Source organism: Ranitomeya imitator, chromosome 2 (genome assembly GCF_032444005.1).
Source record: "Ranitomeya imitator isolate aRanImi1 chromosome 2, aRanImi1.pri, whole genome shotgun sequence".
In the NCBI taxonomy this organism is placed as follows: Eukaryota; Metazoa; Chordata; class Amphibia; order Anura; family Dendrobatidae; genus Ranitomeya; species Ranitomeya imitator.
In genome coordinates this window covers 664,988,456-665,013,193 of record NC_091283.1, presented here as the reverse complement: position 1 = coordinate 665,013,193, position 24,738 = coordinate 664,988,456, and the positions used below count along the sequence as shown (strand labels likewise).

Genomic DNA, 24,738 nt, shown 5'->3' with positions numbered 1-24,738 from the left:
CGGTCCTCTGATGTGTGATCATATCGGAGGAGAAAGAAATTAAATGACACAGCAGACTTTTTTTTTTTGCGATCGCCGGTATACGGTTAATACTGGCGATCGCAACCCGGGGTCGGTGAAAACTGACCCAGATCATGTTCTCTGGGGTCTCGAGACCCAGGAGAAAGTCTGACTCTGGGGGGTGCTATACACTTTTTCCACAGCGCTGTTAATTAATGGCACTGTAGTTTAAGCACCCTTTACCGCCGATAAGCATTATAACTGCGGTAGTTGTTAAGGGGTTAATGAAGTGAGAAAAACAAGCTACTGTCAAACTTCTTTGGTGGTGTCTCATTTCCCACAGGCTCAAAGTATCATAGGAAAAAAAATCAAATAAACATGTTTAATCCTTCTGACACCCCCCCACCATCAAGAAGAGGCCTCATTCATATCAGTGTATGTGTTGCCAACTTAAGGGGAATGCCTCAAATTGCAACTAAATCCAGCTAGTATTTCTTTAGTTTTCTATTTGACAGTAGATTGTTGTACTCATCATCAAGGCGCCCCTATCTTGCCTAATCTTCAGTTACCAGCATTTAGACAAATGCTTTACAAAATCCTCCATACTCTGAAATGGTCCACTGACTTGTATGTAAAGGTATTCTAGGCATGCAATGTGATTTCTGCAGACGTGAGCAGGAAGAGACAAGTATCACGATGTGACCATCACTTAAATAAGAATTCACGCACACATGCAGAGTCTTCCAAGGATAGCATATGTATCCATTATAGTCTATGGGGCTATTTACCTGTATATTTTTTCACAGACAGGGATACGTCGCAGGATTCCTGTGTTTGACGGTCAGGGACAGATCCTGCGTCCATAGGCTTCCATTATAGCCGACGATGAATAGCGCAGGACCCGTCGCTGACCGATTTTTCCTCTGAACGTTTTCTCTGCCCGACGGACCGCTATTTTCCGACGGATCCAGTGCACAACGGATGAAACGGATCGCCATCCGTCACAATCCGTCGCTAATACAAGTCTATGGGAAAACACAAGATCCTGCAGCAAAATTTGCAGGATCCTGTTTTTTCAAAACTCGACGGATAATGACAGGAGGTAAAAGACGGAAGTGTGAAAGAGGCCTAAACTAAATGCCCGAGTATGAAATAATAGCAGATACTCCTCTCCGGCACGGTCACCATGCACTGACGCGACATTGTTGCACCATATGCACAATGCATATGGCCAATAGTTCTTACGCTTCCTTCAGATGTCTAAGGTTTGTCTGAAGTGTATGGGGGGAGGGAAGGGGCTTTTGAAATGGTAGCTTAGCATACCAAAGTGAATGATAGGGTGCACATATCAAAGGAACCATGAAAGGTATAAACTAAAAAAAAAGTAAGAAAAATTCCACAAAATGTGTAATTCATAGTTCTGTGAGCAAATAACAAGTCTGATTGTATAAGTAAAACAGTACTTAACTCACCTAAGACGCCTACGCTGATCTCCTCCATTGGCAGCTCTTCTACCGGCTGTTGAATAGTCTGGTCCATCTACATAACCACCAAGACTTCTACGATCGTCTTCTAGTCCATATGCATCTTCAGAGCCATACCTGGCAGTCAGCAAATCAGATTGACTACCTCCAAAGCCAGCCCCCCTGACCTGAGGTTGAGCCCCATAACCAGGACCCCTATAAGGTTCCACAGTGCGGTAGCGATTATTAGGTCTAGACAAACTGCTGTAACCAGGATGCTGAGGAGGTGGAATCATTTGCACCTGATCTGTTCCAGGTCCACGGAAATGATAATTACGGGGCACAGTAGTGTAAGCTCCACCGCCACCTACAATATCACGATAGGGGCGATCTAAAGTTTGAGAATATCCAGCTGGAAGCTTTACCTAAAGGAAAAAAAAAAAAAAAGAAAAAGTTTTCTGGCCGAAAATCCATCAGCACTTACAGGTAATCATGGGCTTAAGAACTTTACCAGGATCAACACTCAAAAACGGAGGTCTTGGGATTAAGATTTTATTCGGGGAGAGGGGTATATACCGTGATTAAAGTTTTGATTCTGAGAATACAATTTAAGGGGTCAATGAAATATTAAATCAAAATTCCTATTTAGTGTTGCAATCTAAACTAATCTATAATATGCTGGCATTAAAAATTCCCGACTGTTCCTTAACGACACTAACTGCTGGTATATTCTTTTTCCCTGCTTCCTGTGTGATGACGCTTCCTTTGAGAAACCCACTGATTGCTGGGTTACTGTAAGTGCCACCACACAGGAAGCAGGAAAGCGTACAACGGCAGTTAGCGAGCGCTAGGGAATTTTGAATGCAAGAATATTATAAAATAGTTTATACTTCAAAAGGGATTTGACTAAAAAAAAAAAAAAAAGTTGACCCATTTAACCTCTTAAGAACCAAGTGATATTTTGGTCTACCTATTCTTCAAAGAGCCATCACTACTTTCCTGTTGATCACTTTTTTTTTTTTTACAGGAAGGGATGTAGCTTTGAATGACTCCATTTATTTTACCATATAATGTACTGAAAAATGGGGAAAAAAGAGAAAGTGCTGTTTAGAGAAAACATTTTGTAATTTAGCAATTTTTTTTTTTTTTTTAATAGCATGCATTGTGCGGTAAAAATCACCTGGTAACACGATTTTCCTGAACAATTACATCAATAGAAATAAATGGGTTTGTTTTGCCATGTTATGATGAGATCCATAACTACAAATTCATTTTTGGGGGCTATGTAGGACATGTTAATAATTTTTAATTGCATTTTGGGGGGGTAAGTCTTGGCAACCAAAAAACTACAATTTTGGAGCTCTGATACCCCTTCTCCTTCATTCCAGCATTTACCATATGGGATAAGTATTTGTATATTTTATTAGCTCATGGCAATGCTATTTTCATTTGGATAAAAGGGGCAATATTGGTAAAGCTTTATATATTTTTACCATGCTATTCCAGTGTGTTGGGAGATTAATGGTCTCCTGTGACATCAAGCCACAGACTGGGCTTCATAGATTTCTTATAGAAGGCATGGACTTTCAAAATGCTCCATTTAAAGGGTTAAACTGATAGAATCAAGGACAGCTGACAGTGTGCTGGCGCCCATGTTGCATGGGGACGGGGATGCATAGCAGGTGCATTTTACACTTACAGGGATATCTGTGTGACGTGGATCTTCAGACATACTGTAGGACATGTAGGAGGGCTCATCATCCAAGGCATAACTTTCATCAGCAGGAAGACCATGGCCCTCCATCCTGACTGGCGAGTACACAAAAGGTGAATGTTCCTATAGTAGGGGCATTTAAACAGTTTTACTCAATAACCAGTGATGCAAACTTGTATTTTGATATTAAACTTTGTCAGTGGGTCCACCTCACCTGTGTAGAGTTTATAGCTGGATATATCTTCCTCTGACCCTCCGTGGAATGAATGACTTGCCCGTTCTGCAGGAGAGACGTTTTAGTTGAAAGAGTTAAACCACATTAAAAAGCATGTATTCCTGAATACTGAGCATCTACTTAACCTATAAAATAAAAATGCTGCATCTTGAGCTAATTTGTATTTTACAGTAGAGCAGCACTGTAGCAAAAATAGTGACTAAAGTCGAGAGAAGTGTGCATGCCTTGTATACTTGATGTGCCACTTCGGAGGGGACTTCCCTCCATGCAGACTACATTTCCCATGATGCATTAGGCTTTGCAGAGGGGACAGAGTCATGACATTGCTCTTGCTCCCATGGACTGTCAGCCAGTAGCAGAGGAGAGAACCGCCGCGCCCGGAAGCACACAGCAGAATCTCACCGATCCCCATGTGCTGCAGCTTCAGCAAGTCTCACCTCTTCTGCTGACCACTGGGTGTCAGATCCTGCACAGAAATAAGCTGTGGATAATTCTTGGAAATATTTGTATTTTGTTTAAAGTGAGACTGTCTCCCCCAAAACATAAATTGAAAACAATTACATGGGGGACTTTAGCAGCGATAAAATATATACTGTTTTACGATTTATTTTTAGGTGCAATTACTTTTAAAACTCTTTATACCATAATGCACATGAGAGGGCATTCGGTGCTCCCTTGGCGTGGCCAAGAGCTTGGTGCACCTTTACACCTCCTCAGTTTGCATACTGAGAAATCTGATTCTTACAGCACATGCACACTGACTATGAAGAAGTCAATGGTGCGCACACTATGGGAGCAGGTCCCCCATTGCATCACCCAAACAGGTAGAGAGCTTGAGAGGGGAGGAGAGAATCAATTACAGGCTCCTCCTGTCTTCAGAGGATCACAATAGATCAATATCACCACTAACCCAGACCTACTCGGGATGTACTGAAGACGAGATGAGCAAGTGGCCGATCCTCTCTGAAGCCACTCACTACATTTCTGGGGGTGAGGGGCAGCAGCTGACATGAGGCAATGATGTACTCTGTGCACCCACCCCACCGACTCCTTCATAGTCAGTGTGCGCACACAGCATAGCGCTGTCAAAACCAAGGGAACTGCGAGGTGTAAATGTGCCCGAAGCTCTTAACCATGCCAAGGGTACACACCAAAGCCCCCTCATTCGCATATAGAATACAACAAATTTTATAAGTAATTACAGCAAATATATGACTGAATACATGATTTTTTATATGGGCCAAGTCTCCTATGTAACCTCTGATTTACAGTAGTCTAATTTGCATTTGAAGGGTGACATTCCTCTTTAAATATATCCTGTAATGTATATTGCTTTCCATTTTACTAGAAGTTAGAACTTAAAGGGGGTTTCCCTCAAACATACATTTTAATCAAATAGATCTATGAATAATACGTTCCACAATTGGATGTGTGTATAAAATGTTCCTGTGCTGAGATAATCTTATAATGTGCCCCTGCTGTGTAATGGCTGTGAGATTATATGGGAACATGGTCTGATCACACCACAGCTCTTGGGAGGGGAGGAAACTAAAGAGTATACAGACAGCACAGCATGGGCTCACAGCTGATTGTTGATGGTATTTTTAAGGCCCCTTCACATTAAAGGTACCTTCACACATAACGATATTGTTAACGATATCGTTGCTATTTGTGACGTAGCAACGATATCGTTAATGAAATCGTTATGTGTGACAGCGACCAACGATCAGGCCCCTGCTGGGAGATCGTTGGTCGCTGAATAAAGTCCAGAACTTTATTTCGTCGCTGGACTCGCTGCAGACATCGCTGGATCGGCGTGTGTGACACCGATCCAGCGATGTCTTCACTGGTAACCAGGGTAAACATCGGGTAACTAAGCGCAGGGCCGCGCTTAGTAACCCGATGTTTACCCTGGTTACCATGCTAAAAGTAAAAAAAAACAAACACTAGATACTTACCTAACGCTGTCTGTCCTCCAGCGCTGTGCTCTGCACTCCTCCTGTACTGGCTGTGAGCCGGAAAGCAGAGCGGTGACGTCACCGCTCTGCTTTCCGGCTCACAGCCAGTACAGGAGGAGTGCAGAGCGCAGCGCTGGAGGACAGACAGCGGTAGGTAAGTATCTAGTGTTTGTTTTTTTTTACTTTTAGCATGGTAACCAGGGTAAACATCGGGTTACTAAGCGCGGCCCTGCGCTTAGTTACCCGATGTTTACCCTGGTTACCAGTGAAGACATCGCTGGATCGGTGTCACACACGCCGATCCAGCGATGTCAGCAGGAGTCCAGCGACGAAATAAAGTTCTGGACTTTATTCAGCGACCAACGATCTCCCAGCAGGGGCCTGATCGTTGGTCGCTGTCACACATAACGATTTCATTAACGATATCGTTGCTACGTCACAAATAGCAACGATATCGTTAACAATATCGTTATGTGTGAAGGTACCTTTACTTTTGCTGGTTACCAAAAATGGTGGTCAGCCACATCTTTTTTTCATTTAATCATAAAAAGCAGTCTCATAAGCTCCACGGGGTGCAATTTTATTATATTTGGGGGTTGTCAAATTACTGTATATGCCCATTACCTATTGCTATCTATTGTTGTAAATCTAGCCATCTCTATAGAATTCTCTGATGCAAAATATATTCACTTCTGGGGGCAGGGTTCCTTTGCACCAATACCTCAGTGTGCTGTGCAAATGCAAAATGTCAAACTAATCCAGCAAAATTTGCTCTCCAAAAGACAAATGGTGCCATTATAAAGATATATAAAATATACAGTGGTATGTATTGCCACTGAACATTTTAATCTTATTTTTATGGAGGTGCAAGGCTTCTAATTTTGTGTTTGGGTTCAACTTTAAGCCATAAATATAATTTATGCATTCTGTAGAGAAAATTTATTTCCCATATAGTAACATACAGGTGCTTCTCACAAAAATAGATCATCATCAAAAAGTTAATTTATTTCAGTTCTTCAATACAAAAAAGTGAAACTCATTATATACTCATTACAAAGTGATCTATCAGCTTGTCTGCATTGTTGGGTCTGGTGTCTCATCGCTTGATTGGCCAGCAAACTCGCCTGACCTTAACCCCATAAAGAATCTACGGGGTATTGTCAAGAGGAAGGTGAGACACCAGACCCAACCCAATATAGATGAGCTGAAGGCTGTTATTAAAGCAACCTGGGCTTCCATATCATTGGCTGTAAGCCATAATCATCCGCATTAACAAGAAATAAACACTTGAAATAGATCACTCTGTTTGTAATGACTATATAATATGGGAGTTTCACTTTTTTTTTATTGAAGAACTGAAATAAGTTAACTTTTTGATGATATTCTAATTTTGTGAGAAGCATCTGTGGCTCCCTATCCACCGGTAGCCTTTCAATACAATCAGATGCACTAGCATACTTCGCTCGGCGCTCACATTGGGTCACAGAAATATTTGGCTTTACGGCTTAAAAAGTCTATGGTTAAAATCCTAAATAGAAATACTAGTCAATCACTTCACAGAAAATGGAATTTTATCTTATTTTTGGGGCAGTGCAAGTGGACCAAAAAAAAAAAAAAAACCAGTAATACGCGAGATGGAATTTTTCTTAATGGTGTTCATCCTCAAGACAACTTAATGGACTTTACGGATGTGTTGATAATTTTGCAGCTTTTATCTTTGAAATCTGAGAAGGGATGTAATTTAAACTTGGCTTTTTTAAAACTAACATTTTTTTATTCTAATTCATTCTATTAGTAACCATTGAAAAGAGATTTAAAATGGGACCCAACAATGGATACATGCTGCTTGACTCACAGGCAGAAATTGGCTGTCAGATTTTCACCATGTAAGTTTGACTCTGGAACGCTGAATCATTTCAGATGGGGAAAAAAAAAGAAAGAAAACTAACAGCAACTGGGGACTGAACCAAACAGGTGACTAGTCGAAAAGGGGAGTCACAAGTGGTTTCACCCCACCCACTGCCAATGACTGACAGGTCTCTCCCTATACATGCACACATTTTTGGGAATAAACTTGGTCAATTTAAGGAGCGCTATGGCTATAGAGCACACTGCAATAGATTAGTGGTAAATAAACCTTTTATTAAACCACTACGCGTTTCAGCAACGGAGTGCTACCTTCCTCAGGTGAATTCTACCTGAGGAAGGTAGCAGTCCATTGCAAAAACGCGTAGTGGTTTAATAAAAGGTTTGCTTACCACTAATCTACTGCAGTGTGATCTATAGCCATAGCGCTCCTTAAATTAATCACATTTTTTCCCAAAAATGTTTACATTCCCCTTGAGGGATTGTGGCCATAGAGCTCATCTCCAGGAAACAGGACCTGAAGTAACATCACATCCTGTGAAGTGGCATCACGTGACTGGATCTTAGGCCCATGTGATCAGACCTGGAAGCACAGGAGTGGTCCCGGAGACGTCCACTACCGGAGTTGTGGAGGGGTGACCAACCCTTCCAGATGAGAGGCTAATCCCACCACCTTTCATTGAAACATCCCAATTAAACCACCTGGTGCTTCTCGTGCTGCGCTCTTCCAGGTTTATTGTCTTATATACATGCACACAGGGAGAGACCCGTCACTCAAGGATACACCACCGGCTTTTAAAGTGTATTATTCTCTGAACCGCTGCAGTCAAAAATGCATGGTTGAAAACATACACCCTTCCGGTAGTTCAAGCAGCATGAATTGATTGACAGGTTCCCTTTAAACAGGTTTTCTGGCTTCAACGTGCAATGGCCCACAATCTAAATCTGTTTTAATGCACCAAAATAAGCTCCACAAAGAAAATGAAACCACACTCACCACTGATGTGTCCAAAAAGTTATTGGTCATGGATGTTACAGACGCAAAATTTTGTTCATGCTTATTCTCTGCAACACCCATGCCCGAATAAAACTTTTCTTGGACATGTGGACAGGGATGCCACCTCCTTTTCTTTGTGAAAAGTGACCATTTGTTCTACAAAGACAGATTTTGGAACTTGAATAGGAGTGTTTTCCCCATGGATTAAGATGTTACCACAGCACCAGCACTAATTACTGGAGCCTCTGTGGTGCCATGATCTGCTGGTTTTCACAATTTACAGGGCTGCACAGGGATGGCATATCTATAGGACTTCGAATGTGTGCACAAATTACTTACCAGAATATGAACATAATTGTGTAATGTAGTAAATAAAATAAAAGAATCACGCCAGACATGCTGATATCAGAAGATTACCTGCTGGCGACGGGTGAGGGTGCCATTTGAAAGCGGGGTAGTAGCCTCCTGAGGGGTCACCCACACCCGGTCCAGCTGTGCCGTGACGTGTCTCCTTTCTTCTTCCAAGGCACGAGACAAGAGCTCAAACTGTGCCTCCTGCGCTCTCACTGAGGCCAAAATGCTGGCCGGGCTTTCGGACTCGGGCTCATCCATAAAGATTACAATGAAACCCTAAACTAAAAAGGGGAACATATAGAGAAACAGAAAGAGGGATTGAGGGTAAAGGAGAGAGAAGAGACACCAAATTAGAAACCAGCAAGAGACAGACCCACAAACCAAAAGAAAATTCCACACCTGGCTGCGTGTAGATCATAGGTAAAAAGATTGTACATGAAAGAATCTGTCATCAGGTTTACTTTGCTCCATCTGAGGACAGCTAAGAAATCCAGATTCTAATACTGGGCACATACAGTGCAAAGCTTCTTATAGATGTCATTAAATTGCTGCAGCTCTGCTTTCAAGGATGGATTCTGCTGTGCAGTCCTTTATAACTTGGTTATGCCTGCACCCCACCAATGTTAGGAAGCTTCTTGCCTAAGCACAGTGCACACAGAATGCCATCAATAAATGGTATATTGGCAGGGTAAGATTAAGTACCGTAATCAAAAAGGACCAGTAGAGCTACAAAACTGTTATATCAAAAGTACAGTAAGAAGCCCAGTAAGTGACAAGCCCTTGGATTTTGTGCTGTCCTTAGATTAGGAAAATAGTGACAGATTCTCTTAAATTATTTGCAAAGATAATCAACATTTAAATGCCCTTGTTTTATACAGATTACCATAAGTCATGCAAAGTTTTACTTCTCAATTCAAATGCAAATTCTGACGATTCCCAGAGAGCAATCAAGAAAATCAGCAGAACTTAAGAAATGTAACTACCGGTATTCTGTGTTTTAAATATTGAAAAAATAAATTTACTCCTTAAAAAGTGGGCTTGTCCTCTCAAAGATGGAATATAACATTTATTAAACCTAAAAGTGTTAGGCTACGTTCACACTAGCGTTTCCCGTTTTGCGTCGTGTTTGCGTCGGGCGACGCAGCGGCGACGCATGCGTCCCTATATTTAACATGGGGGACGCATGCGTCTTTTTGTGCTGCGTTGTGCGACGCATGCGTCTTTTTTGCCGCAAGCGTCGGACCAAGAAAACGCAACAAGTTGCATTTTTCTTGCGTCCAAATTTCGGCAAAAACGACGCATGCGTCGCAAAACGCAGCGTTTTTGCGTGCGTTTTGGTGCATTTTAGCGTGCGTTGCGTCGCCGACGCACAACGCTAATGTGAACATAGCCTAAGAGACTTAACTTTGTTCTATTACTCCTCCGAAATGTTATGAATAAACTGACATTTGTTCTTTCACGTGCTTTTAGTGTCCTAGAGAGCATCCATCACACCCTCAAGTTTGTAAAGTCTCATTCAGCTGCCTCTTTCACAAATAGAATGTGCATCCATTAGTTTATGGGGCTGTTCACATGTCCAGCATATACCGTACATATATTTTTTTTTAGTGTGTATTAATCATTTATTTTTTACAGACCCATTGATTTGCATTGATAGGCGTGTGTCACACACACACACACACGTGGATCATGCTGCCAGTGCAAGTTAATGGGTGTATTAAAAAATACAAAACTAATGAGACCACACAGGTGTCATATCCATGTGCTGTGTAATATCTGACCATTTTTACACCATGTTTTTGTGGTGTATTTGACGTATCCATTACCCATTACTACTGTTAAAGTATTTCAACTGATACATTAGTGTTTATGTAAAATATAATGGGAAAACATGTCAAATATGTATGTGTCATACATACATTTGTGCACATCTCCATTTCATATTTTACTACTGTGCTTTCTGATGAAAAAACAAAAAGCAGATGAGTTGGCTCAATAACACTGCAGTCTATGGAAGATGGATTTCTATGTTTGCATCAGTTTTCTCATTTATTTGTCCTTTTTTTCTTTTTATACAATACACAGTCTCTTAACACTCCCCCACATCAGTTAAATAAAACGGATGTTTAAGAAACAAAATATGCAACATATGTAGAAATTAAAACAAAACACAGATCAACTTGTATCAGTTTAGCATCAATTTTACTGTTGATCAGTTGTTTACATTCTGTAAATGAGTAGCCATTATAGGTTAGAAACATGTGGAATGAAATAGGCCTTAATGAAAAGCAGCTTATTTTATTGAATTTATGAACAGAATTCAGATTTTTTATTTACCGTACATGAGAAAAATGGATGCCTCGCTGCTTGTAAAAAAATGTATCGGACAAAGTACTTTTTTTTTCCTCTGGATCATATGAAAACTATAACAACTAACTATAGAACTAGGAATGAAAAGTAAGGTTGGCCAAGTTAGAACAGATTGCAAAAAAAAAAAAATATATATATATATATGTGTATGTATGTATGTGTATAATATATATATATATATATATATATATATATATATATATATATATATATATATATATATATATATATATATACGGTATATATATATACATACATACATACACACGTGCACACCTCTGCATCCGGAGCAAGCCAAAATCATCACCACGCTTGTAGATAAATTCCTATAGGGGTATAATTTCCAAACTTGGGGGGGGGGGGGGGGGGGGTGAGTAATTCTGCTTCTCTGGCATTTGGGGGCTGATCATATAGAGTTCGGAATCTGTTCTATAATAATTTGCTCTCCAAGAGTCAAATAGCGCTCTGTCCCTCCAGAGTCTCCACATATGGGGTATTGCCAAGTTCAGAAGAAATTGTGTAACACATTTTGGCACCATTTTTACCCATTTCCCAGTATGAAAATGTAAAATCTGGGGTGAAAGTTTTTTTTGCGGTAAAAATGTAATTTTTTTCTTCACTGCCCAATGGTATCAAATTCTGTGACTCTTGTGGTGTCCATATGATCACTGCACCCCTGGATGAACTCATTGAGAGGTGTAGTATGTAAAATGGGGTCACTTATGGGGGTTTCTGCTGTTCTGGCACCTCAGGGGCTCTGCCAATGTGACATGGCCCCCTCAAACCAATGCAGGAAAACCTGCACTGTAATATGGCGCTCCTTCCCTTTCATGCCCTGTCTTGCTCCCAGACAGTAGTTTTCCACCACATACTGGGTATTGGCAAACTCAGGAGAAATTGCACAACAAATTTTGGGGTTTATTTTTCCCTGTTACCCTTGTGTGTGGCCAGAACTACACTATCGTTTGGATGCGAGTAGGGCAACAAATGGAGCCCACATCGAACTGCATTGAATAGGGATGAAACTGGGAGAGTTTCTTTTATTTGGAGCAGATTTCACATTTCTATTCTTTTTTGCGGCTTTCCAGCGACTGGTCAAAAGTGCACCATGACTTTACGGACACACTGTATTTGTTCACATTTACAGCAAGTTTCTAGATCAATCCATTCTTTACATTTATTGTATATTTGCATACTTTTTTTTAAAAATATATATCAAGGTTGAAATGCGACTTTGTCCAAGTTTTTAATTTTGGTCCCTTGTGTATTGGCATTTGACATCCCTGATGAGTCTATTATCCTTATTAGTGTATGGGATTGCTCCTTTACCTGCCCATCCTCCTGTATATGTCCCATCATAAAACTGGTCTCCCACCTTCACAATATATTTCTCTCTGCCGCCTCCTGTCACTCCTGTATAATAGCACTGCTCTTATACCCAGGTATGGTAGCACTATTAGGCTATGTTCACACCTTGCGGCGTCCCTCTGCGGGTTTTCCCGCAGCGGATTTGATAAATCTGCAGGGCAAAACAACTGCTGGTTCTCCCTGCAGATTTATCGCGGTTTGTTCCGCGTTTTCCGCTGCGGGTTTCCGCCTATACTATTGATGCTGCATATGCAGCAATATGCAGCATCAATAGTAATGTTAAAAATAATAAAAATTGGTTATACTCACCCTCTGACGTCCCGATCCCTCGGCGCTGCACCCGGCGGTCCGGTTCCAGAGATGCTGTGCGAGAAGGACCCTTCGTGACATCACGGTCATGTGACCGCGACGTCACCGCAGGTCCTGGTCGCATAGCAACTCTGACCGGACAGCCGCGTGCAGCGCCCAGGAGCTCCGGACATCAGAGGGTGAGTATAACCAGATTTTTTATTTTTTAACCCCAAATATGGTTCCCAGGGCCTGGAGGAGAGTCTCCTCTCCTCCACCCCGGGTACCACCCGCACATTATCCGCTTACTTCCCGCAACGTGGGCACAGCCCCATGCGGGAAGTAAGCGGTTCAATGTATTCCTATGGGTGCAGAATCGCAGCGATTCTGCACAAAGAAGTGACATGCTGCGGGTTGTAAACCGCTGCGTTCCCGCGCGGTTTTTCCCGCAGCATGTGCACAGCGCTTTGCGGTTTCCATAGGGTTTACATGTTACTGTAAACGCTATGGAAACTGCTGCGGACCCGCAGCATCAAAATCGCGGCGGTTCCGCAGTAAAAACCGCTAAGTGTGAATATAGCCTTAGGGTATGTGCACACGATGCAGATTTAGTGCAGAACTGCAGCAGATTTTTCTGCAGCAGAAACGCTGCAGAACTGCACTGTGATCACAGTACAATGTAAATCAATGTGAAAAAAAAAGCTGTGCACATGGTGCAGAAAAATCTGCGCAGAAACGCTGCAGTTTTCAAAGAAGTGCCTGTCACTTTTGTGCAGTTCTGCAGCGTTTCTGCACCCCTCCATAATAGAAATCTGCAGGTGCGTTTTTCATGCGTTTTTTGTGCAGATTTGTGCTCAAAAAACGCATGAAAAACGCATAAAAAACGCACCTGCAGATTCTGCCAGGAGATGCAGATTTAGTGCAGAACTGCAGCAGATTTTTCTGCAGCAGAAACGCTGCAGAACTGCACTGTGATTTACAGTACAATGTAAATCAATGTGAAAAAAAAAGCTGTGCACATGGTGCGGAAAAATCTGCGCAGAAACGCTGCAGATTTCAAAGAAGTGCACGTCGCTTCTTTTGTGCAGTTCTGCAGCGTTTCTGCGCAGATTTTTCTGCACCATGTGCACAGCTTTTTTCTTTTCACATTGATTCACATTGTACTGCACAGAAACTGCACAGAAACTGCACAGAAACTGCAGATTTGGTGCAGAAAATTCTGCACCACATTTCTTACGTGTGCACATAGCCTTAAACATTTATCACCTGTCCAATCAGCACGGTCTTAGCTGATCTGATTTTTAAGGCATTATGCAGCTTATTTCCCAAACTTTGCCTACAAATGTTGCACAGTATTGTATATACATAGGCTTTAAGTATGTGAAATTGAAAAGCATGTTCAAGCATGCCTGGGAAATGTCGGGAATGTAGGCCATGTTTGGACAGTCTACATCATTTCTGTTCTTTACTAAACCTAAGAGAAGTTATACTAGTGAATTATGAGATAAAGGGATAATTGACATGTGATTAGAAAACCATCTCCGGTGATATCAGCAAGACTACAACTGTGGCCTAAAGTTTTAATACTGGCACAAAGTTCCTGCTTCAGTGGTTTTAGATCTTTTAGTCGGATGTTTCTATTGTTACTGAAGTACAATTATCAGCATTTTATTTAACATTTTCAGTGTTCAGACTTCCTGACAAATACATCAAGTTTATGTAAAGACCATCTACAGAGGTGTCCCTTATTTACAAGACTCGTGTAGTTTGCCAGGGCAGCTGGATATCCGCTTTCGGAGCCAGATCCTGACGGATGACAGCCTATACTTGTCTAATGAGTGCTTGGCGTTCATCATAACCACCCGCTTTAGAGGATTAACCACAAGTTCTCAATTGGTTTCTGATCTTAAGAGCTTCCAAGCCATTGACCCAAAATGTCAATGTTTTGCTCACCTAGCTACTTAGTTACCATTTTTTTGTGACATGGTGCTCCATCAAGCAGGAAAAAGCATTGATCAGCAACCAAATTGCTCCTGGATGGTTGGGAGACGTTGCATCTGGAGGATGTTTAGATATTCTTAATTCATGGCAGTGTTCCTATGCAAAATTGTGAGTCAACCACCCCACCTTCAGTGTTTTTTACCCATTGACTTGAATGGATGGTGAAAAAATGCTGTAGATACACAGGTTGAATTTTTTGTAACATATTGGCTGCAGAAAAGTCAAGGGGAGCCGGATGTGACCTCACACTCTGCTCTGCTACCTCTAGATGGCAGGCTGCAAGATGTGTCCATATAGCCTGTCATCCAGCAGAGCGGACCTGAATGGGGGTCCCTGCCAATACAGTGTTTAACATGCTGTCATATGCATGACAACACGGCAAACATGGCTTCTGATCGGTGATATTACCATACCTGCCGGTAAGAGCCGAGGTTCCCACGCTGACAGAAGACAGAGCGAGCGCTCACCTGTGATCGGAGGTATGAGGTTTACCTCCAGTCACTGGTGTCATCGGATGGGACTACTAATCCCATCATCCGACACCTGCTGCCGCTAATAACAGTGAGAGCAGGCGTGGCGGATGGGAGTATTCAGCCGGCTTCTGCACTGTAAATAAAAAAAATACAAAAAAAAAATACAAAAAAATAATAGAAAACCTGCATGGATTCCCCCCATTTCTGATAACCAGCCAGGCAACACTCAGATGTTAGCAATAGCAAGGTTGGTTATCAAAAATATTTAAAAAAAAAAAAAACAGAGTGGGGTCCCCCCTATGTTTGACAACCAGCCTTGCAAAAGCTCACATCTGTGGGCTGGCATTCTCAGGCCTGTAAGGGGCTCTCCATACATGTGTCGCGCCTGTCTCACAGCTGTGACACATGCAGCTGCGGCACCGAACAGCTGATCGGCCGGCGCGATCCAGGAAGCTCTGCAGCTTACTCGGCAAGTGCTATAGCTTACTGAATAAGAGGGAACCCAAGCAAATCCGCTCATCTCTAGTGGCAGCATCATGCTGTGGAGATGCTTTTCTTCAGCAGGGACAGGCAAGTTGGTCAGAGTTGATTGAAAAAAATGGATCGAGCCATGAGGCTGCGCCCACGTTGCATTTTTTATGCGTTTCTGCTGTGCTTTTTGCTGCAGCGGAAAAAAACGCATTCCCATTCAATCCTATAGGATTCTGCAGTTGCTGTGCCCATGCTGTGGATTTTCCCGCTGCGGAATCGCATAGCGGTAAAATCCGCAGCATGTTCATTATTTCTGCGTAATCGCGGTGATTCCAACCCCATAGGATTACATTGAAACGCTCACTTTACGCATGTGGCTATGTCCATCATGCGTAAAGTGAGCGCTTCATGTGCGGATGGTAACCAGGGTTTGGAGGAGAGGAGACTCTCCTCCAGGCCCTGGGATCCATATTCATGGGGGGGGGGGGGGGGGGGGAGGATGTACTTACCTTCTGATGGCCCCTGGAGTCCTCCCGCCTCTCAGTGGTAAACGCGGCGGCTTCTGTTCCCAGGGATACATTGCGCTAATCACCCGAGATGACGTCGCGGTCACACAACCGTGACATCACAATGGTCCTTTGTGCAAAGCATCCCTGGGAACGGAATGTACCGGGAGCGCCGCTGAGGAGATCGGGGGCCGTTGGAAAGGTGAGAATATCCATATATTTTTATTATTTTTTATTATTTTTTAACATTCTACCTTTTACTATTGATGCTGTATAGGCAGCATTAATAGTAACAAGTTGGTCACACTTGTCAATCACTATGCTTGACAAGTGTGACCAACCTGTCACTTTTCCAAGCGATGCTTCAAATCGCAAGCATTCTACAAGCTAAAAACGCTTGCGTTTTGCAGGAAAACACATGCGTATTCTGTATTCGTTTTACCCACGGCAGGGAGTTGCGGAAATGCTGCAGACATTTTCCGCAGCATTTCTGCAACGTGGGCACATAGCCTTGTAGTAAGAAAAATGGAGGGCCATACTATTATAATAGGATCACCTACTACACATTTTGTGTGTACAGACTAGACAAAAGTGTGCATGGTAGTCATGATCACAATATATTGTTAAATAACCAAAACCTATTTATTCACAAGACAGAAAGACATACAGCTCTGGAAAAAATTAAGAGACCACTGAAAATGTTCAGTTTGTCTGATTTTTCTCTTTATAGGTATATTTTTAGTAAAATGTAAATGGTTCTTTATCCTATAAACTACTGACAACACGTCTCCGAAGTTCCAAGCAATACATTTTGTATTTATTTTCTTGAAAATGAGAAATTGTCAAAATAACTAAAAAATGCATTGCTTGCAGACCTTAACCCCTCTGACCTTTCGACGTACTATCCCGTCGAGGTGCCCTGGGCCTATCTGACCCTCGACGGGATAGTACGTCATAGCGATCGGCCGCGCTCACGGGGGGAGTGTGGCCGAGTGTCAGCTGCCTATCGCAGCTGACATCCGGCACAATGTGCCAGGAGCGGTCACGGACCGCCCCCGGCACACCGCGATCAAAGATTATCGCAGTGTGCCGGCGGTATAGGGAAGCATTGCGCAGGGAGGGGGCTCCCTGCGGGCTTCCCTGAGCCCCCCGCAGCAACGCAATGTGATCGCGTTGCTGCGAGGGTCTCCCTACCTCCCTCCCTGCTCCAGGCCCGGATCCAAGATGGCCGCGGCATCCGGGTCCTGAAAGGAGGGAGGTGGCTCACCAAGTGCCTGCTCAGAGCAGGCGCTTGGTAAGCCTGCAGCACCGTAAGTCAGATCGGTGATCTGACAGAGTGCTGTGCAAACTGTCAGATCAACAATCTGTGATGCCCACTGTTTAGGCACATCAGGGGTTCTCCAAATGTGACATGGCGTCCGATCTCAATTCCAGCCAATTCTGCGTTGAAAAAGTAAAACAGTGCTCCTTCCCTTCCGAGCTCTCCCGTGTGCCCAAACAGGGGTTTACCCCAACATATGGGGTATCAGCGTACTCAGGACAAATAGGACAACAACTTTTGGGGTCCATTTTCTCCTGTTACCCTTTGTGAAAAAAAGGTAAATGTTCATTTTTATTTAAACATTCCAAAAATTCCTGTGAAGCACCAGAAGGGTTAATAAACTTCTTGAATGTGGTTTTGAGCACCTTGAGGGATGCAGTTTTTAGAATGGTGTCACACTTGGGAATTTTCTATCATATAGACCCCTCAAAATGACTTCAAATGAGATGTGGTCCCTAAAAAAAATGGTGTTGTAAAAATGAGAAATTGCTGGTCAACTTTTAACCCTTATAACTCCCTAACAAAAAAAAATTTTGGTTCCAAAATTGTGCTGATGTAAAGTAGACATGTGGGAAATGTTACTTATTAATTGTTTTGTGTGACATTATCTCTGTGATTTAAGGGCATAAAAATTCAAAGTTGGAAAATAGCAAAATTTTCTAAATTTTCGCCAAATTTCCGTTTTTTTCACAAATAAACGCACGTTCTATCGAATAAATTTTACCACTATCATGAAGTACAATATATCACGAGAAAACAATGTCAGAATCACTGGGATCCGTTGAAGCGTTCCAGAGTTATAACCTCATAAAGGGACAGTGGTCAGAATTGTAAAAATTGGCCCGGTCATTAAAGGGAACCTGTCACCTGAATTTGGCGGGACTGGTTTTGGGTCATATGGGCGGAGTTTTCAGGTGTTTGATTCACCCTTTCCTTACCCGCTGGCTGCATGCTGGCTGCAATATTGGATTGAAGTTCATTCTCTGTCCTCCATCGTACATGCCTGCACAAGGCAAGATTGCTTTGCGCAGGCGTGTACTATGGAGGACAGAGAATGAACTTCAATCCAATATTGCGGCCAGCATGCAGCCAGCGGGTAAGGAAAGGGTGAATCAAACACCTGAAAACTCCGCCCATATGACCCAAAACCAGTCCCGCCAAATTCAGGTGACAGAGTCCCTTTAACGTGCAAACCACCCTCGGGGCTTAAGGGGTTAAAGCTGAAGTCTTAAACAGGTAAAGTTTAACATTTATTCTACTTCCACATATGTAGCAAATATTTTATATGTACCTGCCTGAAATCTGCTGGGCAAAGGAGTTCGGCAAGCTGGAAAGCCCCCCAAGGCAAATTTTAGGATTTGTTTCAGCTTTGTGGTATTGTGCTTTGGGTTAGTGTAGTGCCACCTGCAGGTCATTTTTCCTTACTGCAGTTAATGAAAATTAATGTTTAAAATGTATTTTGTGATAATTTCGTGGATGTGTGGTTTGTCTGGCTATTTTCTTGCTGAAGAGGGCAAGTTTACCTTTCAAATGGTGTATCATTTGTCTGTGTGGGTGCAGCATGAACGGAGATTCAAAATAATCACCGAAAAAGTGTTTTGAAATAATATAGAAGGATATATATTTTGATGACTATTTCATTTTAAAATGATCTGTAAATGGCTGAGGGTATGTGCACACGTTGTGGATTCTCTGCGGATCCGCAGCGTTTTTTTCGGTGCAGAAACACTGCTGATCCGCAATTGATTTACATTGATTTACATTGTAATGAGAAAAAAAAAGCTGCACACGTTGCGGAAAATCCGGTGCAGAAACACTGCTGATTAAAAGAAGCAGCATGTCACTTCTTTTTTGCGGATCTGCAGCTTTTTTGTACCCATTCCAATATAGAAATCTGCAGGGGTAAAAAAACGCAGTAAATCCGCACAAAAAAAAAGCGACAAATCCACAGGTGCGTTTTCTGCCAGGAGAGGCAGAATCCGCACCAGAAATTCCTAAGGCTAATCCGCAACGTGTGCACATAGCCTTAGAGAATCTCTGTATGTAAAAGCTCATGTTAAAAAAATCGCATTGCATTCTGACAGCAATCGCTCTACATTCAGATGTAAATCGGGTGCTAGGAGTGAAAAATGGGATTGTACTCGCACAAAAAACGCATGACACTCGCATGACAATTGCATTGCACTCGTCCGATTCTCCTGCATCAAAATCGGACCGATTTTTATATCGCTAGTGTGTCTCCAGCCTAAGGCTATTACATTTACCTTTTTGGCCATCACATCATAATTGCATAGCCTTTCTTGTCAAATCTATATTTTTCCTGGGTTGACCAAGTGGAAATAAATTTTGGACACAAGTATAAAACTTTTATGGTAATTTGTTTTCAAAATGTTTGTTAAATTAAGACATGGCATTGGCAATGGACATAATACTGTAATATGCAGGAGACAATAGCAACAAAGAAAAAAAAACTGAACTTTTAATTAATAGACCATCTTAATTAAAATCAGAACAAGGTGCCAGATAGAAATCAGATTATAGTAGCAAGGTGGCAAAAAACAGAAAATTGAAAGTCGGGCTACGAATCCAAAAAATAAATGAATAAAAAAGGTTAGCATGTCACCCTAAAGGGTATGTGGACACATTGAGTAAAATTTCAGCACCATTTCTGCATCTCTTGGCAGGAAAAGCATGCTTATTTTGCCCTGCATGTTTGACTGATTTGAGTGAAATCAACTGTGAAAAACAATTGACATGCAGCAATTATTTTATGCACCAAATCTGCAAGTCAAAAATCATCAACGTGTGCATGACACTTCAGGTTTCTCATTCACTTTGCTGACATTTCATGCAGTATTTGACGTGCAAAAAATAATCTGCTGAATGTCAATTCTCTGTGCATCTTTCACCATTGACTTCACTCAAATCAGTCAAAAATGCACGTTTTCAGGTGAGTTTTCCTGCCAAGAGATGCAGAAATTTTACTCAACGTATGCAGATACCCTTTAGGGTCACATGTTAACCCCTTTTTTGGGATTCATAGATTGTTAGCTAGTATAATCTGAGCTCAGGTCCTTCTTTCTATCTAGCAGCTTGTCTGATTTTAACTAAGTTTTTGTTTGGTTTTAAATTCAGATATGTATCACTTCTAATTTTTGCCATGGTGAAACTATGCACTTAGCTGGTCTCCGCTTAATTGTAAACTGGGACCTGAATATAGCAGCCATGACATGCAGAGCAGAGACCTCACACATCACCACTAGATGTGGCTTCTTCAGGGGTAATGGAGGCTTTTTTTCTCTCCTTAGGCTGTGTTTCCACAGTCAGGAAATGCTGCGGGTTTGACGCTCCGTACATCCACAGCATCCAGATGTAAATTTCATGAAATCTCATCTCCACTATGCGTTCAGAGACACAGGCGGCAGACCTGCGTATCTGGACATGCGGTGCGTCTTTCTAGACTGCAGCATGTCTATTTACAATGCGGATATGCTCCCTCCCCGCAGCGTAAATTTCCCATAGACTATCATTAGATGCGGTAAAACCGCATCTAATGATTAGTCACATGCGTAATAACTGCGAAAACGCAGCTTACTACAAGTCTACTAATTTACATAATGTCTTGCCTGTCACACCGCCGTAAGTCTTAGTCCACTGCAGTTCTCGCGATAACTTAGCTAACCGCGAGAACAGCCGTGCACGTGACTGGGGGTTATCTCTGGTCACCGTAGGCTAGTTCTCACGGTCAGCTGACCACGAGAACTAGTGTGTAGGTGATCGCCGGAGATCTCCGGTGGTCATCTACGAGCTCTGCTATGTCTGGATGTCAGGCATCCAGATGTAGCAGAGCTGGACTCGTCGTGGGACACTTGTTATTAAAGGGAACCTGTCACCAGTTTTTTTGCCTTTCAACTAAAAATATCATCTAATAGAGTGTGAGCTATACATTCCCCAATAGTTGTGAATCTCCCCCCACCTCGACTACCCATGAATCCCCCGTAAGAACCTTTTATATTGCTCCCGCGCTGTATGGAAATATCCTCGGTCTGGTCCGATGGACCTTGGTTCTGGCCCCTCTCCCCACCCCAAATCTGCGTGCTGTACGCATTCGGTTCTGTGAATAGTGTTGTTCGCGTACAGGTCCCGCGTGTGCACCTTCAAATTGCTTTCTGCGCGTGCACAGTATGCTTTGCCCAAATGCGGGCAAAGTCGAAAAGCATTAGTACACTGGAAGTACTATGTCCCTGAAGTCTTTCGATGTGTTCCGGTACATAGTTTACCGTTGCATGCGTACTAATGCTTTTTGGCTGTGCCCGCAGTTGGGCAAAGCATACTGCGCACACGCAGAAGGCAATTTGAAGGCGCACACGCGGGACCTGTACGCAAACAACGATATTCACAGAACGGAACGCGTACAGTACGCCGATTTGGGGTGGGGAGAGGGGCCAGAACCAACGCCCATCGGTCCGGACCGAGGATATTTCCATACAGTGCAGGAGCAATATAAAAGGTTCTTATGGGGGGTTCATGGGGAGTCGGGGGGTTTCACAAGTAGTTGGGGAATGTATAGCTCACACTCTAAGATGATATTTTTAGTTGATAGGCAAAAAAAATGGTGAAAGGTTCCCTTTAAGAACTGCGTCGGAACAAGGAGTATACTGTTTTTTTTGTTTGTTTTTTTAGGAGATCGATGGCATCGTTTGGATTGGCAGTACAATAAAGATGGCAAAACTGTGCGGTGTTTTATTTCATTAAAATACTTTATTCTGCCTGTGTGTTTTATTAACCCTTTACCAACTACACTGCGTGCAGAATTATTAGGCAAGTTGTTTTTTGGATCACGATACTTTTTATATATGTTGTCCTACTCCAAGCTGTTCAGGTGATGTGTTTATCTGTAATGAGAAGGGGAGGTGTCTAATGACATCAACACCCTATATAAGTTGTGCTTAATTAATAGGCATCTTCCTTTCCTTTGGCAAAATGGGTCAGAAGAGAGATTTGACGGGCTCTGAAAAGTCCAAAATTGTGAGATGTCTTGCAGAGGGATGCAGCAGTCTTGAAATTGCCAAACTTTTGAAGCGTGATCACCGAACAATCAAGCGTTTCATGGCAAATAGCCAACAGGGTCGCAAGAAGTGTGTTGGGCAAAAGAGGCGCAAAATAACTGCCCATGAATTGAGGAAAATCAAGTGCGAAGCTGCCAAGATGCCATTTGCCACCAGTTGTACCATATTTCAGAGATGCAACGTTACTGGAGTAACAAAAAGCACAAGGTGTGCGATACTCAGGGACATGTCCAAGGTAAAGGAGCCTGAAAAATGCCACCTCTGAATAAGAAACCTAAGATAAAACCTCAAGACTGGGCCAAGAAATATCTTAAGACTGACTTTTCAAAGGTTTTATGGACTGACTAGCTGAAGAGCCCAGCGTTGCCTGGGCATAGTAAATATCTGTGGTTAGTTATAGCACCTCACGTCTCTTATTTTCCCATCATGCCTCTCATTTTCTCCCTTACACCTCATTTTCCCCCTCACTCCTCTCATTCCTCCCTAACACTTGTCATTTCGACCTCACATCTGTCATTTTCCGATCACTCCACTATTTTCCCTCACAGCTCTCATTTTGCACTCACACCTTTTCATTTTCACCTCACACCCCTCATTTTCACCTCAGTATATACATGTTTGTCATCTCCCTTATATATAGTATATACCTGTATGTCATCTCCCCTGTAAATAGTATATACCTGCTCTATGTCATCTCCTCCTGTAAATTGTATATACCCATGTGTCATCTCCTCCTGTATAAAGTATATACCTGTATGTCATCTCTTCTGTATATACCTGTATGTCATCTCCTCCTATATATAGTATATACCTGCATGTCATCTCCTGTATATAGTATATACCTGCTGTATGTCATCTCCTCTATACACCTATGTGTCATCTCCTCTTTTATATAGTACTGTATATACCTGTATGTCATCTCCTCCTGTATATAGTATATACCAGGTTGTCATCTCCTCCTGTATATAGTATATATCTGTGTTTCATCTCCTCCTGTATATAGTATATACGTGTGTCATCTCCTCCTGTATATAGTATATACAGTGGGGCAAAAAAGTATTTAGTCAGTCAGCAATAGTGCAAGTTCCATCACTTAAAAAGATGAGAGGCGTCTGTAATTTACATCATAGGTAGACCTCAACTATGGGAGACAAACTGAGAAGAAAAAAATCCAGAAAATCACATTGTCTGTTTTTTTTAACATTTTATTTGCATATTATGGTGGAAAATAAGTATTTGGTCAGAAACAAAATTTCATCTCAATACTTTGTAATATATCCTTTGTTGGCAATGACAGAGGTCAAACGTTTTCTGTAAGTCTTCACAAGGTTGCCACACACTGTTGTTGGTATGTTGGCCCATTCCTCCATGCAGATCTCCTCTAGAGCAGTGATGTTTTTGGCTTTTCGCTTGGCAACACGGACTTTCAACTCCCTCCAAAGGTTTTCTATAGGGTTGAGATCTGGAGACTGGCTAGGCCACTCCAGGACCTTGAAATAATTCTTACAAAGCCACTCCTTCGTTGCCCTGGCAGTGTGCTTTGGATCATTGTCATGTTGAAAGACCCAGCCACGTTTCATCTTCAATGCCCTTGCTGATGGAAGGAGGTTTGCACTCAAAATCTCACGATACATGGCCCCATTCATTCTTTCATGTACCCGGATCAGTCGTCCTGGCCCCTTTGCAGAGAAACAGCCCCAAAGCATGATGTTTCCACCACCATGCTTTACAGTAGGTATGGTGTTTGATGGATGCAACTCAGTATTCTTTTTCCTCCAAACACGACAAGTTGTGTTTCTACCAAACAGTTCCAGTTTGGTTTCATCAGACCATAGGACATTCTCCCAAAACTCCTCTGGATCATCTAAATGCTCTCTAGCAAACTTCAGACGGGCCCGGACATGTACTGGCTTAAGCAGTGGGACACGTCTGGCACTGCAGGATCTGAGTCCATGGTGGCGTAGTGTGTTACTTATGGTAGGCCTTGTTACATTGGTCCCAGCTCTCTGCAGTTCATTCACTAGGTCCCCCCGCGTGGTTCTGGGATTTTTGCTCACCGTTCTTGTGATCATTCTGACCCCACGGGGTGGGATTTTGCGTGGAGCCCCAGATCGAGGGAGATTATCAGTGGTCTTGTATGTCTTCCATTTTCTAATTATTGCTCCCACTGTTGATTTCTTCACTCCAAGCTGGTTGGCTATTGCAGATTCAGTCTTCCCAGCCTGGTGCAGGGCTACAATTTTGTTTCTGGTGTCCTTTGACAGCTCTTTGGTCTTCACCATAG

At 42.4% G+C, this 24,738-nt stretch overlaps 1 protein-coding gene across 4 annotated transcripts in view; it reads right to left on the bottom strand.

Moving 5' to 3' along the window:
* Nucleotides 1–24,738, bottom strand: part of LOC138665474 (catenin delta-1-like) — a 182,784-nt gene that overhangs the window by 130,699 nt on the left and 27,347 nt on the right. For 2 of the 4 annotated variants that reach the window (XM_069752988.1, XM_069752989.1), the window contains exons 2-5: nucleotides 8,651–8,868; nucleotides 3,392–3,457; nucleotides 3,163–3,300; nucleotides 1,473–1,888 (exon numbers count right to left, since the gene is read on the bottom strand). In XM_069752988.1, the coding sequence (XP_069609089.1) occupies nucleotides 1,473–1,888; nucleotides 3,163–3,300; nucleotides 3,392–3,457; nucleotides 8,651–8,845 (815 nt within the window). In that variant the 5' untranslated portion in view covers nucleotides 8,846–8,868. The remainder of the gene's footprint in view (nucleotides 1–1,472; nucleotides 1,889–3,162; nucleotides 3,301–3,391; nucleotides 3,458–8,650; nucleotides 8,869–24,738) is intronic. The other 2 variants (XM_069752990.1, XM_069752991.1) reach the window with 1 other exon arrangement.